The 23,893-nt window shown below is 37.1% G+C and overlaps 2 protein-coding genes across 3 annotated transcripts in view; one reads left to right on the forward strand and one right to left on the reverse strand.

Annotated features, from left to right (window-relative positions):
• Positions 1 to 12,757, reverse strand: part of plpp6 (phospholipid phosphatase 6) — a 21,056-nt gene extending 8,299 nt beyond the window's left edge. Inside the window, exons 1-2 of one of the 2 annotated variants that reach the window (XM_077220498.1) lie at positions 12,091 to 12,757; positions 985 to 5,830 (exon numbers count right to left, since the gene is read on the reverse strand). In XM_077220498.1, coding sequence (XP_077076613.1) covers positions 5,463 to 5,830; positions 12,091 to 12,577 — 855 coding nt within the window. In that variant the 5' untranslated portion in view covers positions 12,578 to 12,757 and the 3' untranslated portion in view covers positions 985 to 5,462. Of the gene's footprint in view, positions 1 to 984; positions 5,831 to 12,090 lie in introns of those variants that run through there. The other variant, XM_077220499.1, reaches the window with a different exon arrangement.
• Positions 12,758 to 14,345: 1,588 nt separating this feature from the next.
• prdx6 (peroxiredoxin 6) lies at positions 14,346 to 23,361 on the forward strand. The gene is made up of 5 exons (XM_077221165.1): positions 14,346 to 14,513; positions 18,724 to 18,880; positions 20,132 to 20,278; positions 22,718 to 22,864; positions 23,021 to 23,361. Exons 1-5 carry the CDS (start codon positions 14,422 to 14,424, stop codon positions 23,144 to 23,146), a joined length of 669 nt encoding a protein of 222 aa, XP_077077280.1. The 5' UTR covers positions 14,346 to 14,421; the 3' UTR covers positions 23,147 to 23,361.
• The last annotated feature ends 532 nt before the right edge of the window (positions 23,362 to 23,893 follow it).

Raw genomic sequence — 23,893 nt, forward strand, 5'->3', positions numbered from 1 at the left:
CATTATGTTTTTACTTGCATCTGACCTAAATGGCCTGAACAGAATAAATTAACCGGAGAAGATTACCATGTCAAAGAAGGCGGAGCCTCAAAGCCACACCTAATTTACGTAATCGCCATGGACCAATGGTACTTTGAAAGTGTTTAGAGCAAATTTTTCCAGAAAGTTGGCTTTAACAAGCTGTTTCGAACAAAAAACGTCACACCAGTTCATTCTTCGATTGAGCTGAAAGTATATCAGGGCCTTTATTGTGCAAAAAGAAAACTTCACTTACTCCTTTGCACACGTAGAAAGACGTGCAATTAAACAGAAGAATTTTAAATCTGGAAACTAATTGTTAAACTTCATTTCTCAAAAAAAAACAAAAAAAAACTTGTTTTATTTCATAAAAAACTGTTTGCTGCTCAGAAGTGCTATGGAGAGCAGTGAAAACTGTACTGAAGTGCACTTTTAATGCCAAATAAAGATTCCAAAAGGGGGTGATTACTAAGAGTGTAGTCTATCAGGCATTTACATTGCTGTTTCCCATGAACACATTGTGATACATGATATGGGACCTGTAAAAAAAATTATGTATGCACCAAAATACAGAAAACAAATATTGGAATTTGTTGGAACAAACCTGGAACAAAAGCTGGAACAAGCTCTCAGAGGAGTTTAAACTGAAATATGACCAATATGCTTTCTTAAATTTTTCCATTATGTAAATGTCTCAGATCCTGTTCGCACTATCACAGACGATTGTTTTGCTATTTGTTCTATGACATTTCATTTTCTTTTCATACAGAATTAACTGTCCCACATCTTCATATGGAGGCATCTATAGCATTAAAACTTCATGAGCTGCAAGACATTACTGAGCTTCTCATTTTCATAACTCACTGTAAAACAGATATTAAGCTGAAGAGAAGAGGACTTTCTTGAATTACAGTTTTACCCACGAGACTAGATATTTGGAGAAAACACAATTCCAAGGCAAAGCCATGACATCTTCATATTTATTTAGAAAATACAATCACATTATGATCAATGTAGAGTATATTTTACATCACAAATATAATGAACAGTCAAAGCAGGTACCACATTAAGCTAATGAATCCCTTGTAGTTTTCACTTTGATGAATGTACATTGCCACTTTTCACTGAAGACTAAACAACGATCAAATGTCAGATGAAATAGCTGGTGAAGCCAATTAAAAGACTCAAAACACCTGAAATATCAAATAAAAATGTCTTCCATATTCCCTCTCCATATCCAAAAGGGGGGGAAAAAAGAATACACAAGTTCCCATAGCAAACAAACACATCACTAAAACAGCACAAAGTTTTTGCAATTTAAAAATAATATTTTACATTTATTGGTTGCCATCTGTCACTTGTATTGTGATATTGCACAAATGATCAAACAATTGCATTTTCAAGAAAGAACAAGAAAAAGTGCATATGGCTCTCCTGAAACAGTCAAAATGCCCACAACTTTCACCAGACATGTATTACAGTGAATCATTTTGAGGGAATGCGCTGCCAGAGTCGACATATTTCAAAGAAAGAAATCGCTAGATTTTGGGGGTGGATTCATAATATCTTTGATACCACTGTACTTTGAAAGAGGAATAACTATGACTAGTTAAAGCTGACAACTATAAGGCTGTGTGTGTGTGTGTGTGTGTGTGTGTGTGTGTGTGTGTGTGTGTGTGTGTGTGTGTGTGTGTGTGTGTGTGTGTGTGTGTGTGTGTGTGTTACTGCTCTTTGAATGGATTGAATAGAGTGTGTGTCAATCATCAGGATACTGAGAAGAAAAATGTGAGGAATTAAACTGAAATTAAAAATAATAGTTACAAAATTATTACCACAATAGTCATTCATTAAAGTAAATAACATATGGGAGAAGAGACACTAAAATAAAGTTACCAATCACTATATCACCAACTAATAAGATCCTTCCTGTGCATTAGTTTATTTGCATTATAGTGGAATGTAACAAGATATACATGGCGGAAATATGTAGACACCCCCGTATAATTAATGGGTTTGGCTTTTCTAGGAATTTATGTGAGGAAAATTTCCTCCAAACTGGAAGCAAACATTTCCCTATAATGTCATTGTATGTGTTATATTAAGACTCGTCTTCACTGGAACAGCCAAACTTAAATGCAAGGCATCTTAATTACAAGATGACTCATGAAAAGAATGGTAGAGTAGAATAAGACCAAATCATTTTCAATTTTCAACAAATCGAGTCGAAAGAGAAAAGTCTATGAGAAATAAAAAAAAACACTGAGAAAGTCCAAAAAACAAAACCCCTCCTCATTCACATTTTACTCTAATAATTAGGGAAATAAATGTTGGAAAATTATTGCATGGAAAATTATAAAATGTTGCATTATTGCCATTGGCACTGGTAATACCATAGCTGTTAAACATGTACCATGGTAACACCATTTTATTCAGACATATGCATAAGCACCATGTAAAAACCATGGTACATACCTGTAAATATGCAATCACTCAGTAAAATGGCATTTCAAAGTGCAGTACCACAGTACCACCCCTCTACTTATTATGCACAGGTGGTCCTTTAGTAAATATTAAAGTCATCATGGATGGTGCAATTTACACCTGCTTAATGCTACCAAATGGCCAATAACCGCGTTTCCAATGTCAGGCCAAAAGCGAGCGTGCTAGTGTGTGCCAGAGCCAGTCACGTTTCCATGATTGCATATACCAGCTAACATCAGCACTAAAAACGTTTAAAATCATTTTAGCTCAAAACTTATTTTCAGACAGCAGTGAGTTTTTGAAATAACTTTGATTTTTGATACGGTGTGGATTCTGATCACCATATAAGGTAGATATATTTATATGCGATGCACAGGGCCGGCGCTATGGTGGGGCATTCGAGGGCCGTGCCCCTAGCGGTCATTGATGCCCCTCCTACCACAGGCCATGGCGTGGCCCAATAAAATATCCCTTTTAGTTATTTTTTTAATATTAAATAGTGGCAAAACTTTGCTTTAAAAAGTGTGTGGGACAGCAATCGATTTAAATAGTACATTGTGTTTAATTTGTCGTTTAACGAGATCTAATATGTGTTGGTGGCGAGAATTTGTACGTGAAGAAATACATAGATCCAATCCGACTAATTTTTGTTTGTATTTCAATGGTTTTTAAACCGATTATGTTTATAGTGGTTGTATATCAAAGAGGGTTTGTGTGCATTTTACTTTGTGATATCACCGGAACGAATAGAGAGTCTCCGCACAAGCCACAAGAGAACACTGTATCCACACCAATCGCTGCAGCAACGAGCACTTTGATCACTTGATTTCAACTGTGACCTTGATTTCATTTCAGCGTGCTAGATCGCCTCTTATTTAACAAACGAACGAAATGAATGCTCTGCTAGTTAACTGGAGATGTTTTATTTATTTGTATTATTTGTTTATTAGTATTTGTTACATCCGTGGCGCGAGATGTTTCAAAAGTAGGCTAGCTCAGATTTCTGATTGCTTAAAAAATAAAATAATAATAACTTAGGGGGCAAAATATTTTTTAGTGATTATGTGAATTACACTGCGCAAACCAAAGTAAGAAGGGTTGGCTCTCAGTCTCCACAGTACATAAAATATTCATTTTATTTTATTTTATTTTATTTTTCGTGTTAGCATTTATGAGGAAAAAACAATGTTACGGACGTGTTCTCCGTTACGGACGTGAGCGCTCTGAAAGCGGCACTAAAAGATGCTTTAAAACTTTCACAGAGACATCAAACAGAAAGCACAAAATCTTTCTTTAACCTGAATTTCATTTTGTATTAATTGTATCTTCATTTTAATCAATGTTTCATCAACCAATTGCCTGGATTTAATAAATAAGAAGTAAATATAGCAGACGATAGATAAGAAACGGAGGCGCCGGCGCGTGAACTGGAGCTCGTCTCTTAGCCTAAATGAACCGAAACTCAGAATAGGCCTGTATATATAAAATTCTGGCGCTATATATACATATATATATAGCCCCTTCATTTAAAGACAGGACCCCCAAAAAATAAAATTCTGGCTACGCTCCTGGCTGGGACAATATCGACCCATGGCAAAAAGTGGTGGGGACATGACCCACCCGCAAATTAAGCCTATGATTAAATGTTTTTATAGCATTTCTGCTTTGTTGGACTATGATGTCGCCACTGCGTCAAAATATTTCTCAAAGGGCTGATATCCAAATTTAGCTCCGCATGTGTCATAAAATAAAGCAACTCCAGTTTTTCGGGAGCCTCCTCCATTTCTCTGACTGAAAATATAACTGTATTGGGACTGTCACTGGAGATGAGTGCTAAAGTTGTTTTGGGGTCGGTGCTACAGGTTCGGACCTGTGGGCTATTAGCCCAGCCCGGCCCATTGAAAGCCCTGGCTTTCACTGGCCCGATAGTGGAAATGCGGCTATTATGACATATGACCTGTGATATATGGCAAAAGTTTGCAGCATATAACGTGATTTATGGCTCTATAATCACAGTTTATCACAGGCATTAACCCAATTAAAATCCAGCAAATGTATTAAGACCATAGCAAAATATAACGAAAACTCCTACTTCATAGACCAATAAGATTGCATCAAAAAGTGCAATACAATTTATCAGTGGCTAGCGCAGTCACAGTTAAAGCAGAGAAAAAGAACAGAAAACAAACCAGTTCAACAAACACATAATAGAGCTTTAAAACACACAGTACATAGTTTTTAGGATAGATATCAGAGCAATGAGGAACCCTATATAACCATTCAGAGATAACAGAACTACTTCCCTGTGAATATCTACTGAGGACGCCACATACCCTAAAGGTATTAGAGCTGCGCTGAAATTCACCACGATGTTTCAAATCCTCTCCCTCGCCTAATTAAACATTCATTAATGAAGAGCTTTTCATGTTAATTAGAGATCTTGCTGGTTTTTGATTAAAACGGAGGCAAAATCTTCAAGATGACGCCTATTGTTTAAGGTGCTATAAATATGTAGTTTCACAAAGATGAGGTTTTATTCTGTAAACAAGAACACTGAAGTCAAAAGCCAGAGGTCACCCCAATCATCCTCCTTTTTTTATAAGCACCAACCCTCAAAAAGCAGAGCACAATGGCAAATGAATACAAAAAACTAGCATAATCCATCTAGTATCACAGTATTGACACAAAAGAAGTAGAGAAAGAGAACATGAGGCAGAAAATCTTTAAGGGGCGGAAAATAAGACGTCTGTTTTCATTGCTCCCTAACACTCCAACTAAAACTCATTTAACTGTTCAGTTAGAATCTAATATAAACCTGGATATTACTGGCAGATGATCTGAGAGATTCATTTTTACATTCAAATTAGAAGATGCACAAAACTAACGTAAAGCAACTTGACAGACACTAAGGAATTATAGTCTAGATCAACCAAATAATGCTCCCTTTCCTCAATCTTAACTTCTCAGTGAAGCTGTCCCATCGTGCTTTGCAACATGACTGGAGACAACCAGAGAATCTCAACCAAATTATATTGCCAGTAGCCCATGAAGAAACCGAACACCACATCCGTCACATTATGGCGTCCAAGGAGAACCCTAGAAAAACCAACTAAAGTGGCCCAGAGCAGGACAAGAACGCGGACCGGGGCCGCCAACACCAGGTGGGCCAACAGAAAGCGGGCACACATTGCAGCACGTGTGGCATGGCCTGATGGGAAGGAATAGCTGTCCACAGAGAACGTGGCAAACATGTCCATACGGTTATGGGCAGGACGTCGGCGCCGCACTACAGCCTTCACCACACCGACCAGGACCAGGTCCAGTACCAAGGCTGAAAAAGAAATGACAAAAACGTAAGAAAAACTGGACAACCGAGAAATTGTTGGATTACACTGAAGTCTGGTAAACCCGTATCAAACCTAAAATTTAAGGCTTCCTTAAAACTGATCAGCTAACTAATTGCTCAAACAGCAGACTGACTAGTCAATTGTGAAAATATGAATTTTTGCACATGCCTCATTTATATTAATATAGGGAAAAAATATGCACCCCATATTAGAATACATGGATCAGGATTTCCCTACGTGGTTCATCAGGGACCCGCATAGGGAGAGACTAATAATTAAAGCAGCACTATGTAGTTTTTCAACCTTCATAATATATTTCAAAGACCCCTGAGATGGTACATCGACTTACAATAGGTTGAATGACACGTCTGCCATAGACTGACAGTGTCTGTATCGCTTTTACTGGCCCTATGTAACTTCGGGTTTCGGGTAGTAACCCGAGCACAAAAAAACTACAAAATTCGACTGCTTTACGCTATACGTCACTTCCCCCACCTCCCCCCACTTCCTCAAATTCTGACGTGAGGGCCCAATTAGCGTTTGATACCCGTCTGTACGTTGTTGTCATGGCTGAAGCAACAACTACAAGGAAGAAGGCAAAGGTTTTGTCAGAAGAGACTAAAAAAAGAAAAAGGAAGAGTTACAAATTAAAAGACCGGAGAGGATCACTATTGGAGGGAGAGCATTGCAAGACAGTTTGAAGACTGTGAGAGTGTGCGCGACCGGCTCGCTCGCTCTATCTCTCTCTCGTTCTTTCAGTAACATGCACCCTGTCACAAGCGCAGCAGTCAGTCATCTATAAAGTGTTTATAATCAGGGAGTCAGGGAGCTGACTACCGTGCGAAATGTAAAAGGCTTAATAACATGGCCTGGCCATGTTATGGAATCTATTTGGTCCTCCATTTATCTTCATGAATCAATTAATGCTAGTAGAGTAGCGAATTATCAATATGGTAGCTTGTAACATTAAACACTAACATGCTAGTTTACGATGGTTAATAAATAATATTTCAGGATAACTATCCTAATGTCTGCAGGCTTTGTTTATTTTTATTCTGGTGAAAGTGTCTTGCCTCAGGCTATAATGGAAATCGATTTTTCAAATTTGAAGATTCATCTATGGTAGCTTGATATTATAATATTGACGATATATGGCTATTACCTACCACACAAACATTGAACTGAATTAGCATATCCATTATGTAAAAGAGTAGACAATAGGCTACTATAATGACGCTGTCTTGTAAACGTGAGCTACGCGATCTTTTGACGTTTGAAAAAAAAAATAAAACCTATGAAATTATATTCATATGACATGCTGAAATATATGCCAATGTACCTGGGATGAAGAAATTTCACACGCAACGCTGACAGTCTGCCCAAGACGTATCGGCTTGTCAACAAATGCACTCGATCCCCTGGTGTAACCATGACAGATTTTACGACAGTAGAAGACAATACTGTTTCCCAACTGTAGGGGGACTCCGAGTGCAAAAAACGCAAAAACGACATAGTGCTGCTTTAATTAAATTGAATGTCACATTAACAAACAAATGGGGCTGCACAATTAATCAAAATAAAACTGAAATAGTGATACATCTTATCAAATCAAAGGTTGTGATTTGATGAAGTATAGTTGAAGTAAGTTGCGCTTTGTGTTTCAGAGAAGCTTATAAGACTCGGTTCACAGTAAGAAAATGCTGCTTCTCACAAACTAGGGCTGCACGATTTGGGAAAAATGTCATATAGCGATTATTGAGGTCAATATTGCAATTGCGATATAATAAACAAATGGTTTCATGAATCAACTTGCTTGGTTCTCAAGGAAAATGCACACACAGATTAGTGATAATGCTGAAATGTGTATTTCTCAACTCAAACTAGCAACAACAACTAAATGATTGATAACACCTATGATAGAAAGTCATTGGATATACTGATATTTCTGCCATGTAGAATTTGTTCAAAATACATGGACAACAAAAAGTAGTGATTATTCCACACTAGAGCCCGACCGATATATTGGCGGGCCGATATTATCGGCCGATTTTGGGCATTTTCCTAACTATCGGTATCGGCATTTATAATGGCCGATAAATGAATATTTTAAAAAATGCGGGTACGGTGATTCATGTAAGGGTGGCGCTGCCAATAAAGCACCTAAAAGCTGTCACAAGAACTGGCAAAAATAATGATTATGAATACAACAAATATAGCAAGGAGACATTTTAATTGTTTATTAATAAACAAGTGTTTTCAGTCAGTGTCAGCCAAAGATGAAGTTGACGATGCTGACTCGCGATCTTCAGTGAGCGCGCGCCAGAGAGAAATGCACATTTCATACGATTACATGAGTCTGTCTGTCTTTCGTCTTGAATTGTTCTGTTTAAAAGTAGACATTTCAACATAGATATATTTCAATTCTCAGGTCTATACGCTGAGTTTCGGTTCATGAGACGAGCTCCAGTTCACCCGCAGGCGCCTCCGTGTCGAGATTATCTATCGTCTGCTATATTTACTTCTTATAAATGAAATCCAGGCAAATGGCTGATGAAACATTGATTAAAATTAAGATACAATTAATACAAAACGAAATTCACTTTGAAACAAAAGGTTTTGTGCTTTCTGTTTGAGGTCTATGTGAAAGTTTCAAAGCATTAGTGCCGCTTTCAGAGCGCTCACGTCCGTAGTGCTGAACTGTCGCGTCTGTAACATTGTTTTTTCCTCATAAATGCAAACACGAAAAATAAAATAAAATAAAATGAATATTTTATGTAGCCTGTGGAGACTGAGAGCCAACCCTTCTTCGTCCGGTGGGTAGTAGCCTACTTGTGATTTGCGCAGTGTAATTCACAGAATTGATTTCTCTGCTACAAGCCTCTGTCACGTATTGTGTGAGCTTGGGACTATTGCAAGCGCGCAGCTGAGAAGTCCTGATTATATTGTCTGCTATATTTAGGCCTTCTTCTTATTTATTAAGGCAATTGGTTGATGAAACATTGATTAAAATGCGTGGCGCGAGCGATCTCCGACAGTAAACTGATTCTGCTTTGTAAACAGCTGTTGCGACGCGAGCAGTAACGGCCGCGTCCGGTGTAAACACAGTGTTAAAGCTCATTCTGCCTGATAACGCTACGTTACAACATCAAGCAATATTCCAAAAATGTATATAATTATAACACTTTATATAGGGCCATTTTGCATTAAGAGTAGCCTAGTTTCACGTTTAGTACATTTTGCTTACTAATTATTTAGAATAGTATAAAAGTACTGTACATATGTAATTAAAAACGTTTTCATTATGATATTATTCATTTTACTTTAGTAAAAAGATCTGAGTTCTTCCTCCACTGGTAGAGATTAGAGGAATTAAGAGTAAAAATAGAAGATAATAAGGTTTTGTCAGTGACACTTTTTATATATTTATTGATACAAGTTATGACTAAATTAAAAGACAAAGTCGTCGTTAGTGAAGATTATGCAACAGTATTTAGAATATAATATAATATAACATGCAATGCAAACTAGTTTGGTTACAGCTCAGCTGTATAATTCTCATTCTATCATTCCCACTGCCTCCATTACATAATCTGTGTCACACAAGTGTTTGATTACCACATTTGAGTGATCATTGCAAAACGTGTTTATAAAATATATTAATCTGTTTATAGCTACTGTGTAAAGTACCCATCAAAAGTTTGTACACACCAATAGGAAAGTGTCCAAACTTTTGACTGGTATACTGTACTATAATACACATAAATGATATTGCTACTGTATTATAATATACACATAAATAATATCGGCCGATATATCGGTATCGGGCTTTTTTTACTCCCTAATATCGGTATCGGCATCGGCCCCCAAAAATCCATATCGGTCGGGCTCTATTCCACACAGCAATGGCAATATCAGCAGCAAGCACTTAGTATGATTTATCTGCCAATAACACACATACATCTTTACAGCCTTTCTCTAAATAACACCGCACACCCGCCTGCTCAGTTCAGTGCCAAATGCATTCAGTCAATGGCTATGTTTCCATCCAATGCTACGAATTAAACATGTGCACAAAATTAGAATATAGTATAAAACATCTACGAATAAAGCACCGTTTTCCTCCCATGTGTTCAACAGAACAAAATCATAATTTCCTGGGATACTGGCACAAAATATCAGAAATCAAAATGGAAGTTTCTGCAATTGGGGAAGCCAGTGTGGCTATTTTTTTCATTCATTATAAATTACTTGCGCCTCAGCATGAGCCATGTTATTCTGCATTAGGAGGAGGATGCCTGGTGTTTGGGAACGCAATCATGTGAAGCGCTTCCGGGAGGTCATTAAACCCAACCATTGTCCATGATGACAGACTTTGGCTCAGGCATTTCAGAATCACCAAACCAACATTTGAGATGCCGTCCAATGAAATTGGTCCGCTGATTTGAACATATCCACTCGCATCCACTCTTGAGCCAAAGCTATATGTAAATGTGTTTCAATTGAGCACAATCATTTTTTTATGTGCATTTTTAAAATGGATGTGATTCTTGGCGTTTCTATCCAGCGTTTTTTTGAGTGGCATCTGAAAATTTGCATTAAATATGACATAGTATGACATAAATATGACTAATGAAGTAGTGTATTCATTTTATCTCCCTGGAAGGGAATGTATTGTAATGACACCCCTACTTTCTCTTAATGCACACCTTATTGTTTGTTTTATAGCTCTACAGCTGCTCAATCATGTTTGACTGAATTGATATATTTTAAGGTGGTCTTTCTTGTAACAACAGAGAATATGATATATGATACTATAGACCCATTTTAGTAGCTCCTGTTCATGGGAACCATTAAACTATCATGGCCAACTACACTTGATTATATATGAAAGACATTTTTTTTCCACAGTGACGAGTGGAAAGGTCTTTTCAAAATACGTTGATTGATTACAGCTGCCTCTGAACACAAGGGTTGTGATAACCAGGATTAATTAAATGTTTCATAAAAGATGTTAAATAAAAGGCGAGATCTCTGGAAAGAGATCAAGCATGGCTGCAGGACCTGTGCAAATCTCTGTATTTCAGAAACAAGCTGAGTAGGCCATTCAGCTCAGTTGTAGTTTTAAAACCTGTCGACGTTAGTGAATGGGATGTCAAAGCAACAAGGGCGTGAGTGGAATGACAATCGCCGTAGCGGGATCGGTAAGTGAGTGATTATTATCACTCCATTTTCCCTCTGGAAATACTGCTGAGAATCATGATTAATAAATCTGGATCTCTCGGCAGCAACAACCAAGAAGCCTTTCGCAATTTAAATGGGTTGCCAATAAGCCACATCAATAAAGGAAAGCCAGAATGAATGGAAAACTGCCTCACCTGCAGATCACCCTGGTACAGAAAACACTTGAAGGAAAGAGAGGTCCAAAAGAAAATATCAGGGTAGCAGAGGAAGTGGGTTATGACTTGCTTCATACATCAAAGAAAATGAGCCTGAAAAAGGACCAGAAAGAGTGGGGAATGTAGAAGTGTATAAGAAACCAAAAGTGAAGCCAGCCTATTAGATGGATATTAGCTGTGACTAAACAAAAGAGCAGATGCAGATGTATGGATGATCATGTAATGACTTTACAAAAAAAGAAAAGAAAAAAAGGGTATAACCAAATGTGAATTCTGAAGCTGCTGGTCTTTTTAAATGAGAAAAATCCTAAAAGATTAGTGGCGAATTTATTTGGACTCTTTCCTCAATAAACACACGCATTATAGCCGCATTACTGTCACAGTCTATGAGGCAAGGCACTGACCCTTGATGTTAAAATGCAGAATTTCCAAAGTATAGCCATAAGACTTAGAGATTATACACCACACAAAACTACTGTTATAGAATTTCTCACCACATTGGCTTTGCAAAATAAAATTATATCTGTTTTTAACTTCTATCATTAACATGTAAACACGGTAACTTTAGCACGATATACACAGGGATACGAGGAAAAGGGTTCGCTGAAAAAAAAAATCTCACAGCACAGTAACGCCTATGTATAATTTAAATATAATGCTATTTTTTTGCATAGTATTATTTGAGTCTTTATGTTTGAAAATATATAACTGCCTTTTAAATTTTAGGATGGGGTCCCTCACATGTGGTCCGTGACCGCGGCATCTAAAAGATTGAAAATCCCTGGTCTATTGTAGCCAATAATTTTTGAACACGAGCATTTCTTTGTACGATAACAAGAGCGCATTACCCATAAGCAGGTTCAGCATGACCTCCTGACCGGCGACACTGTCGCTTTTATACAGGCAGTACGCGGCACCGGCCAGCCACGGGATCCCGTGCCCAGAGATCTCGATGAGCTTCATGAGCGGCCGCACGCTGCCCCAGGACGATTCCTCGCAGGCGCACACCCCGAGCCGCTTCGACAGCCACAGGTCGATGGCCAGCAGGGAGCTGAACGCTATCCCGATGAAAGACGGGTTTAACTTCATGCAGTCCTCCTCCGGTAACTGCTGCCCGCCGCCGGTGGAAGAGGTGGACGAGCCCGATCCGCGGCGTCGGCTGGGGCTCTCGGAGGCTCTGAGCCGGGCCGCAGTGGGGTCTGAGCCCTGCCTCTGCAGCAGCTGCGGCGGGGGGGGAGTTCGGCTCAGAGAAATAAACTCATAGCGTCCGTTTCCACCGGCGCACGGGACGCTGCCGCTGCGCCCCGAGCCGCTCCGCGCTTTAGGAGAAGGCATTTACCTTGCTTATGCCAAGAAAGACTAGAATGTCTTCTGTTTTATTAAATAGATTTTGGATGCGTCTTTTTTTAGGTAATCGTTTTACAGGTGATGACAGAGAAAACTCGTCTGACTGGACTTCCCTGCAGCGCCATCTTTGAACTGCAGCTCAGTCTGCGCAGTGCACACTGGGAAAACACGTTTGATTCAACCATGTGACTAAATTACAAAATAAATGAACATTATTATTATTATATATTATCTATTAATTATATATATATATATATATATATATATATATATATATATATATATATATATATATATATATATACATTAAATAATTACTTATTTAACACCAAATATGGAAAATATATATTTATATATATATATTATAAATTACATTACATTCAATTTATACATATATTTTACAAATTTTATTTATTTGACTAATTAATATTTTTTTATTTTTTTATTTATTTAATTTAAAATGCATTTATTTATTTTAATCAATTCATTTTCTAAATAATTTATTTATTTTAATCATTTCATTGTTTTAATCAAATTAATTTGTTTATTTAGTTAATTAATTTAATCGTTATTATTATTATTATTATTATTACACTGCTTTTCTCTAAACCTTTACCCATGGCACTCCTGGACCCCAGTTTGAAAACCGATGCCCTAGAATAAAAAAGTGGAATAAAAACAGCAGCAAAAAAACCCACTTTCATTAAAACTCAGATTTTAACTTAGCAGGTTTTACATAGGTTTCTTTAAATTAAATTTTAAAATGCCACTCATGTAGGATATAACATACCCCGTGTAAGCAGTTTTAAGACAGATCGCTGTATATTTTGTTTAATCTTTGTGTTCTATGATGTGATGAGTATCTTGTGTTTTACTTATACGATATTAGAATAAATATGGTATACAGTAGTTATTAAAAAATACAAACAACTAATTTATGCAATGGTGTTGAAGTACGAACAGCACTGGTCTATAATGTCAAAACCACACAATAGTTATAATAAACACCAACATGAAGAAAAGTCAACATGAAGAAAGCAACTGAATGATATTTTAACTACATTGTATATCTTTATTTAAGATTGTTGAATAAACTGACAGATTGAAGCAGAGAGAGTGTGGTTTGCATATGTAGACTATACGTAGAAACCACATTCGACTTCTCCAGACCCGTCAGCGCGCCCGCCATGTTGGAACGGTCAGCGTGTCATCATTCACAGCAGAATCAATGATGGTGCCACAACATTGTGTTGCTTCTGGTTGTGAAACCCCTGAGATTTAAATTCCTGAAGAAATTGCATACCTTTTCATATGTGATAATTTGCTTGTTTTTGTTTTTAGATGTATTAACTCAATATTACAGGTTTTTAAACTATTGTAACTTTTTACCGTCGTATTAGCTGTCGCTTTCGTCTTGTTGTATTATGTTAGTCTAGCAAAATCATCTCCTGAAGACTGAAGTCTAATGTAAAGATGCACCGACAACTTGCTCTCGACTAGTTCCGGTGTTCTGACCGTTCAAATATGGCGGACGGTTTACAAATGATGCCTCTATGGTAGTTTAGTCCATATCTATGGTTTAGTTCATATGCAATGATAAAATAATGAATTGTGCAGAAAAGACATGATTGCATTTTTATATAATCTACAAGTTTTTTGAATTGCAAACGCTGAAAATAAATTTAAAACCGAATTTAATCTTTGAATTTAGGGATGTGACGGTGTTTCGCCCAATCAGAACCGCCCACTCCCCTGTCTTCCTGCTACATTAACCTCCATTCCATGGTTACATATGCCGATTAGAGAGAGCAGACTAGCTGAAAATAACAGTCATGCCTGGAATTCTGTTGGGAGACGTGTTACCTAACTTTGAAGCCGAGACTACAATCGGCAAGATAAAATTTCATGAATTCTTGGGAAATTCGTAAGTAGGTCAATTGTATGTTTGTTTCAGCTGGCCTACTCGGATAACGCCTGTAATTAATGTTTTATATGCTTTTAATTTATTCAATCATGATCATCAGGTGGCTGAAACATGACCTGATCGATACGTTACTAATATATGGCATTTGGAGACTGAAACACGCTTTTATATGTCAGACTCCAGCGTTGCACTTCATCATATTTCTACTCAAGTAATCTGTCAGTTGTTTTTAATATTATTGCTTATTTATGGCAGCAGAGTTGGCTTAAAGGGCAGTAATCTGCTGTCAGGAAGCTTTTCTCTGACTCCATGATATTGCGAACCCGGGTTTTATTGCTTGAGATGACGTAGCATAGGTATGAACTGCCTAATAACACAAAGCAAACTATTGTGTTATTCATAACTAGTATATCAATCCGACTTTTAAAAAAGGGTGCTTTTATATGCCATCAATGTTTTATTGCAATTAATCAAATGGCACATTTCTCAAAGTCATGTCAGATATTACTGCAGACATAATTTTCCTTTAAACCATTTGCTTTAATTGTATGTAGTAAATATTTTTAAGGGGTGTGTAAAAAGTGCCTAGTCACTGTGGCTGTAAGAGTTGGCATAACAAGTGCTGGTATTGTCCAGATTTTAGTGTGAAGTGTTTGTAAGTCCCCCATATTTTGCCAAAACTTTGTTATTAATTAAAAGTGAATGTCTGGAAAGTTAAGATTTAAAATAACTAAAAGTAAAGGCAAGCTAATTATTTGTAATTAGTTTAAAAGAAAAACATGTTTGTTTATAATGTCTTAATATCACCATGAAGTCAAAATAGATAATTATTTTCTGAAATATTGCAGTAATTATTATAAATGATTTGTGTACTTTTTTAATTTTTTTTTGTAAATGTTTTTATTAAATTAATGTTTCCTCTTAATCTTTAAACAAAATAATTCCCCCTCCCTCTTGCAGTGACATCCCTTCTCTGATGTCTTTACTCATGTGAGGGCGGGACAACCTGTCACTCGCATGAAATCACAACAGTCGCCAAACACAACCATCCGATTAATTCACCATGGACAAAATCAAATCCCGCTTTACATTCCGCTTTTTTTCAAGAAGCCACTTCATTTGGATGTCACAATAGGGATGAAAAGACTGATGTAACTTCCGTTTTATGCGGACCTAAATATCTACATGCTTCATAGTAGCATTTAACAGATTAAAGCTGGGCAATAATAGTCTTTACGGTTTGCATTGATATAAACTATCAAGCAGTTGATATGTTCTAGTGTATATTCAACTTAAATTCCTATGAAATATGTGCGCATGCCAGTATTAGATACATGGTATAACTTACTTTTTTTTTTTTTACTGATATATGCATATAAGCAGTATGAGTTTTGTTCAGCAAGCTGAGGTAAATGAACTGACCTGAAACATTGCATTATTAATATTCAGGTTGTTTTACTGTTCTCAATTGTACATTGATGTATTATCTAACAGAAAATGGCGCCTGTCTTTGTCACCATTTCAAGCCAAACATCTGCCTCTTAAGAGGTCCTGCCCTAGGGAGGGGAGAGTGGAAGATGCTACAGTTGAAGCGTTTAACAGGCGTTGTTGTGAATAAGAGGGTGTTTAGCATCCCTTTGTTCTGCATTTCCCAATTTAGAGTTTTGTAAGCATGCACAAGTCTGTCAAAATCTTCCTGTTTTTTACCATTTGACCAGTCACCTTTAAAGGGATAGTTCACCCAAAAATGAAAATTCTGTCAGTATTTATTTACTCACCCTCATGTTGTTCCAACCCCGTAAAACCTTCATCCACTTCGAAAACACGAATTAAGATATTTTTGATTAAATCTGAGAGCTGGATCACTCCTCCATACTCCTCCATAGGCTTCTTGAGGGATTGAACTTGCAGGCCCCGAAAAGTTATTGAAGACATCGTTAAAATAGTCCAAGTGACTACAGTGGCTCAATCTTAAGTTTATCAAACAACGAGAATACTTTTTGTGCGCAAAAAAACAAAAATAACGACTTTATTTCAACTATTCATTTCCTTCTCTGTGGGCCTCGAGTCAGTTCACTAGTGTAACAGCGTAAGCTTCTGTTATTGTACGTCACACGCATCACCCACATGTCCAGCACCGGCCAATAGTGAGCCTACGTGTGACATATCTCTACGCTATTACACGAAGTTAACTGACTAGAGGCCAACTGGGAAGGAAATGACTAGTTGAAATAAAGTCGTTATTTTTGTTTGTTTTTGCGCACAAAAAGTATTCTCGTCGCTTGATAAACTTAAGCCCCGTTCACACCGCCAGCGACACGCAGCGACAAAGCAACATGATCCCATTCATTTCAATGGAGCGCTGGCGACTTCCGGCGACACAAGCGACATTGACCGTTGGCGACAGAATGTGGGCGTGTCAAGCGACAAGAGACAAGCGACAAAAGTTGAGAAATTTCAACTTTATGCAAATGTGAAGCGATTTTCGCGAGCGACAACCAATAGGAAAGAAGCCTTTCAATGGCGCCCACGTCACCGTTTCGAGTGCAGGCAAGACAGAAGAGTTCGAGGACGATTTCACTGTTTTATATTATCTGACTGTAACCACATATATGGATATAATAAAATGATGCATGGAAAAGAAGCTGTCGACAGTCTCAGTGAGTTTAATTCATACATTTATAGTTCGAGTAGTTTAGTTTTATGATGCAAGTTTAGCACTGCTGCAGTTCATTTCACAGTTTCACAGGCTTTAAAATTGAGCCAGTGTAGTCACTTGGACTATTTTAACGATGACTTTTAATAACTTTTCGAGGCCGGCAAGTTTCAATCCTTTTGAAGCCTATGGAGGAGTGATCCAGCTCTCAGATTTCATCAACAATATCTTAATTCGTGTTCCGAAGTTGAACGAAGGTCTTACGGGGTTGGAACAACATGAGGGTGAGTAAATACTGACAGAATTTTCATTTTTGGGTGAACTATCCCTTTAAGACTTGTCTTCCAATCTGTACGATGTGAAGCTAGATGGTTGTGACAAGATTTTGCAAGAGTTTGAACTTCCTTTCATCGTGATGATCACATAATGTGACATGGCCTCCAGAGTTTGACGCTGTTTTTTTAAACGGCAGTCAAAACAGCAGTTGGCTTTGAATAAGAAGTGCTGCCCTGTGCTTTTCTACAAAACAATACTGTAAATCTTTCAGGCTGAATGGAGATTACATTTATGTAGCTAATTGGAGATGCCAATAACTTCACAGATGGATAAAGAGAATGTTCTCAGACATACTCAAATTCATATCTGCAGGGAGTGAATCATTGTTGTTCTTATAACTTAAAAAAACATGTGACATGATTACACAATCCCAGTATAGTGAATTATACACCCACATGATTCCCAGACATGGCTGTTTTGTAATGATTCAACCGGCCATTCGTTACTTTTTACCAAGTTCAAAAACAAGTATGAATTTGTAATCAATGACCATTTAACTGAATCTCCCATTATCTTTTGGTCTTTCTTGTTAGAGGAGTAATTCACCAATGGCAAGATGGGCTTTTAACTCTTTCCCCGTCTTTCAATCCATGTTTTCACTGTTATACGGTAGGGGGTGATATTACCCATCTTCTGAAAGAGTGCAGAATCCCCGGATTAAAACGCAGGTGAAGCAGAAACGAGCGATTAAAGCATTGCTTATGCACATGTTAAATAACGCTTTTATCAAACATCAAATGGCATATAAATCAACACCTAAAGTTACTGAAAGAGATGTCGACCCAGGACGAGCTACAAGACTGAGGCTTTTGGGGGTGTTGATGGACTGTTTTGATCATCGTTCTGAAAGTAGTCTGGATATAGATTTTCTCAGCTTTTTGTTTAAATTGTTTTTTTTTTATGAAAGTTGCCCAGATTCAAGTGTTGATTAAACTAAAGAATGCCAAAAGGAAGAAACTTCACCCATAATGCACTGGGCTTGATCTGACTGTCCGTGAGCAAGGATACAAAAAAAGATCAGTACAATCGTTTGCTAACAAACAAATGAGATTTCTGTGCAGGTAACACTGAGAAAGATTAAACATGTTCATGTACATTCTACTAACAGTCTAACACTGTAACAATTCAAAGCAAGTTGAAAATTGGGAAAGTTCCCATATAAATGTATCTTTTAAATGTATGTAATTCTTAGCTTCCATCTTGTTTTTTCCTCTTTAGATGGGGTATCTTGTTCTCACACCCACGCGACTTCACTCCAGTGTGTACGACTGAACTAGCCCGTGCTGCGAAGCTTCACGATGAGTTTAAGAAACGTGACGTGAAGATGATCGCACTGTCCATTGACAGCGTGGAGGACCACCGCAAATGGAGTGAGGTGTGCAGATATGACGCATGACATACCAGAAAGAAATATAAAATTCTAATTTATTTTACACACACACACACAAACACACATATCACATACTGCCATTACAAATCTTACCGATCCCAAACTTTTCAGTGTTTTCAAAATAAGTTTCTTCTGCTGACCAAGGATTCATTTATTTAATAAAAAAAAAACTGCAATATTGTGAAATGGTAATTTTAAATTTTAATGTTTTCTGTTTGAATATATTTTAAAGTGATTTATACCTGTGATGGCAAAGCTGAATTTTCAGCATTCTTACCTTAGTCTTCAGTGTCACATAAAATGTGTTATTTTAAATCGTAATATTTTTTTTATTTTTTTTACTGTATTTTTGATACTTAAGACATGATACTTCTTTCAAAAATCTAAATCTTACCGGTAGTGTAAACTCATGAAAGATTGTATGTTACTCATAAACCGATGTTTCAGATTTCACATGGGCCTCCGTCCGTTAGCGTTCAATGATGCTGCATTGTTCTGAGACCCTTATAGCTTGAGCTTCCAATCATTGGCCTGTAGCTCTCAGATAAGCGCACAGGACTTATCTGATTGGTTCAGACAAAATCACCTTACTGTAATCCCAAAAGGAAAGAATTTCTGCAGCTGACTTTCTCTGAAACTCTCCCTGAAATTCTCACTGAACAGAGCTGGTATCTTGTTACAAGACATCTGGTTTCCCGAGGGTCTGAATTTGGCCAAAAGTTTCATAACATAATTGGAAACGCATTAAAACTGCTTTGTAAAAAGTTAAGGCAAATACTCTGTTTGCCAAGCTTTCGCTGCTGGTGTTATTCTACGGTCTTGCTGTTTTAACGCTCTTTAACTCCTTTACCGGATATACAGACATACTTTCACACCCACATGTGCCTTTGGCTGAACTCTTGCTAAATCCATGTGAATTCCACAGACAGACGGTTCCCACAAGACAGTGTTTTATTTGATATCACTCACTGTGTTCTCTGTTTTACCACAGCACTCTTCACTCATTATATGTAAATATCCAAATGTGTACAAGTAATGCTCTTATTAGTAAACCATTTATTAATATTTTCCATTATTTATGGCCATGTTTTTGTAAAGGGAGTTTTTATAGAATATGATAAAGTTAATTTACAATTTCCTTTTAATAAGGCTTTACATCTAAGGATGACTGACTGATATCTGCAAAAATAAAAAGACTCCATAATCATGTCTTTGCTCTCTCTCTCTCTCTACTAGGACATTATGTCATTTAACCAAGACAAAGCCTGCTGTCCTGTGCCGTTCCCCATCATAGCGGATGACAAGAGGGAGTTATCTGTCTTGCTGGGGATGCTGGATCCTGATGAGAGGGATAAAGACGGGCTGCCCCTCACTGCCCGCTGTGTGAGTTTCCATCGCAACCATGCTTTAGGGCAGTGGCTCTCGTTTATAAAAAAAAAAATGTGGTTAACTTATTTCAGGTAGTTTATTTCACACTTAATGACAAGATGACCCATACTCATAGTATATAGATCATACTTTTTTTAGCAGTCAGAAAGTAATTCAAAATGAGTACTTACTCAAGAGAATGTGATTTCAGATGCAGCCATGGAGTCAAAAAGGTTGAGTACCACTGCATTCGAATCAGAGCTTTATTTGTCTTGATCATGACCAGAGCCTGAAAAGGTGAATGTGAAACTGATCTGGCTGACTAAATTTCTGTGGATGTTCTGCTGCATGCAACATTTCCATTGCCCCTTGTACCCGCATATATCTAGTCTTTGCTAAAATATCATACTTTTGCAGAACTGGTATGCTGCAAGAAAACGGCGGGGAACCGGCCAAGAGAAGACGTATCAATTAGAGCCCGACCGATAAGGATTTTTGGGGGCCGATACCGATAAAAAAAAGCCTGATACAGATATATCGGCCGATATTATTTGTGTACAGTAGCAATATTTATGTGTATTGTAGTACAGTACCAGTCAAAAGTTTGGACACACTTTCCTTTTGGTGTGTACAAACTTTTGATGGGTACTGTATATAGAATACACAGTATTTAAACAGAATAAATATATAAACGTTTCGCAATGAATCACTCAAATGTGGTGATCAAACACTTGTGTGACACAGATATGTAATGGAGGCAGGGGGAATGATAGAATGAGAATGATACATTTGAGCTGTAATCAAACTAGTTTGCATTGCATGTTATGTTATATTATATTCTAAATACTGTTGCATAATATTCACTAACGACTTTGTCTTTTAATTTAGTCACATTATATAAAACAACTTGTATCAATAAATATATCAAAAGTGTCACTGACATTATCTTCTATTTTTAGTCTTACGTTAATTCCTCTAATCTCTACCAGTGGAGGAAGAACTCTTTTTACTTTTATCTTTTATCTTTTTACTAAAGTAAAATTTATAATATCATAATGAAAACGTTTTTAATTACATAATGTACAGACCTTTATACTATTTTAAATTAGTAAGCAAAATGTACCTACTAAACGTGAAACAAGGCTACTCTTAATGCAATTATATAAATATATGTGTTCTAATTATATAAATTATTGGAATATTGCTTGATGTTGTAACGTAGCGTTATAGGCAGAATGAGCTTTAACACTGTGTCTGCACACCGGACGCGGCCGTTATTGCTCGCGTGAGTCGCAACAGCTGTTTACCCGAGACGCGGAAAAGCACCCGTTACAGAGCAGAATGGGCCATCCGTTTACTGTCGGAGATTTGTCGCTCGCGCCACGCATTTTAAGCAATGTTTAATCAATCAATTGCCTGGATTTAACAAATAAGAAGTAAATATAGCAGACAATATAATCAGGACTTCTCAGCTGCGCGCTTGCAATAGTCACAAGCTCACACAATACGTGACCGAGGCTGGCAGCAGAGAAATCAATTCAGTAAATTACACTGCGCAAATCAAAAGTAATAGTCTACTACCCACTGGATCAAGAAGGGTTGGCTCTCAACAGAACATATAATATTCATTTTATTTTATTTTTCGTGTTCGCATTTATGAGGAAAAAACGGACGTAACAAACTCCGAAAGCGGCACTAAAGTGCTTTAAAACTTTCACAGAGACCTCGAACAGAAAGCACAAAGCCTTTCATTAAAGTCAACTTCGTTTTGTATTAATTATATCTTGATTTTAATCAATGTTTCATCAACCAAAAGACTGGATTTAATAAATAAGAAGTAAATATAACAGACAAGATAATCTCGAAATGGAGGCGCCGGCGAGTGAACTGCAACTCGTCTCATAAATGAACCGAAACTCAGCGTATAGACCTGAGAAATATATCTATTGAAATGTCTACTTTTAAACAGAACAAATCAAAACGAAAGACAAACTGCTCTCTGCTTATGTAATCCTTCTGAAAAGTGCATTTCTCTCTGGCGCGTTCAAAGATCGCGAGTCCGCATCCTCAACTTCATCTTTGCAGCCCACAATGACTGAAAACACTTGTTATTAATAAACAATTAAAATGTCTCCTTGCTATATTTGATGTATTCACATCATTATTGCTTTTGTTAGTTCATTGTGACCGCTTTTAGGTGCTTTATTGGCAGCGCCACCCTTACATGAATCACCGCACGCCGCATTTTTTTAATATTAATTTATCGGCCATTATAGATGCCGATACCGATAGTTATGAAAATGCCTAATGTCGGGCTCTAGTATCAATACATAGAAAATTGTGATGGTTATATGGTCTCTGAATAAGATTAGTGTGGTTTTATTTCATTAGGCCACTAGTTATGATGGTGATATGGTTTTTGCATAATCCCTTACCACATTTATTATATTTCAGGTGTTTGTGGTTGGTCCTGATAAGAGGCTGAAGCTGTCTATTCTCTATCCAGCCACCACGGGGCGCAATTTCGATGAGATTCTCCGCGCTATAGACTCTCTGCAGTTAACAGCAACAAAGAAGGTGGCCACACCTGTGGACTGGAAGGTAGAAACAGTCTTTGATACTGTACTATATGTAATATATTCCTGGAGTAGGTTTTTCATACTGTGTGTTTTTATGTGTTCAAGATTTCTACATGATCATCAATGTTTGTTTGAAATCCTTGAATATTTATATCTCTTATTTTCCTTTTTTTTTAAGCCTGGTCAAGAAGTCATGGTCATCCCTTCTCTCTCAGATGAAGATGCCAACAAGCATTTCCCAGCTGGTTTTACCCTCAAAGAGGTGCCTTCTGGGAAAAAATACATTCGCTACACTAAACTATAACGTATAAATGAAGTTAATACTGCAGAAATGGTACTTAACTGACATTATATTGTAGTCCACTTGGTGTGGTGCGTTCTCTCGCTTGACTTCTCCCATCACCTGCAATTAAACAGAGGAATCAACAGTTAGTTCACAAAGTGACACATCATAAGGTCATTGCATAAAATATAATTGTATTGTGCCTTAATTACAATAAAACTGTTCCTTTTGTAACTATGTTGAGTGTTCATTTGGGCTGAATGTGTTGTTTTGAAATTTGCAATACATTTAATTTTGAATACTTGCTATTTAAGGTTCACCTGTAGTATGCATAAGTAGTTGTAAGATCAATGGGATTTCTCCAGTGACCAATACATTTTTTTTGTTTTCCGTAGTGGTGTCTGGTTAGGATTCGGTGTGAAATGGACGTTTTGCAAATGTCTTTTAACCGTAGATCAGGTTTCATTTATAAAAGCAAGGTGTAACATGAGAGTTCAGTTACATAGTCAGGCTTGACTATGCGGCTTGACATGAAAGTTGAAATATGCTTGAGAAAAAATCACAAAGATGGGGAAACTAAACATTAACATGGACACCATTGAGACACGGAATGAGGAAAAAACTTTACTAGAATGAACTTTGATCTACACTACAGTATATTGACCTAACTAGGTTCATGGTGGTATTGTGTATGACTTCTCACTTATATCTATTAGATGAGATATGGAAAGTTGAAATTAAATCTATTAATAATATTTGTTATTTTAA

This window comes from Siphateles boraxobius, unplaced genomic scaffold (assembly GCF_051911475.1).
Source record: "Siphateles boraxobius isolate OS27281-9 unplaced genomic scaffold, OSU_SipBor_1 8, whole genome shotgun sequence".
Taxonomy (NCBI): domain Eukaryota; kingdom Metazoa; phylum Chordata; class Actinopteri; order Cypriniformes; family Leuciscidae; genus Siphateles; species Siphateles boraxobius.

What these genes read in the sequence shown, in the direction of transcription:
- prdx6 (XM_077221165.1), top strand. Translation starts at nt 14,422, where the DNA reads ATGCCTGGAATTCTGTTGGGAGACGTGTTACCTAACTTTGAAGCCGAG. An exon ending in TGCCCCTCACTGCCCGCTGT is followed by an intron (nt 20,279 to 22,717) that starts GTGAGTTTCCAT and finishes ATTATATTTCAG; the next exon opens with GTGTTTGTGGTTGGTCCTGA. An exon ending in CCACACCTGTGGACTGGAAG is followed by an intron (nt 22,865 to 23,020) that starts GTAGAAACAGTC and finishes TTTTTTTTTAAG; the next exon opens with CCTGGTCAAGAAGTCATGGT.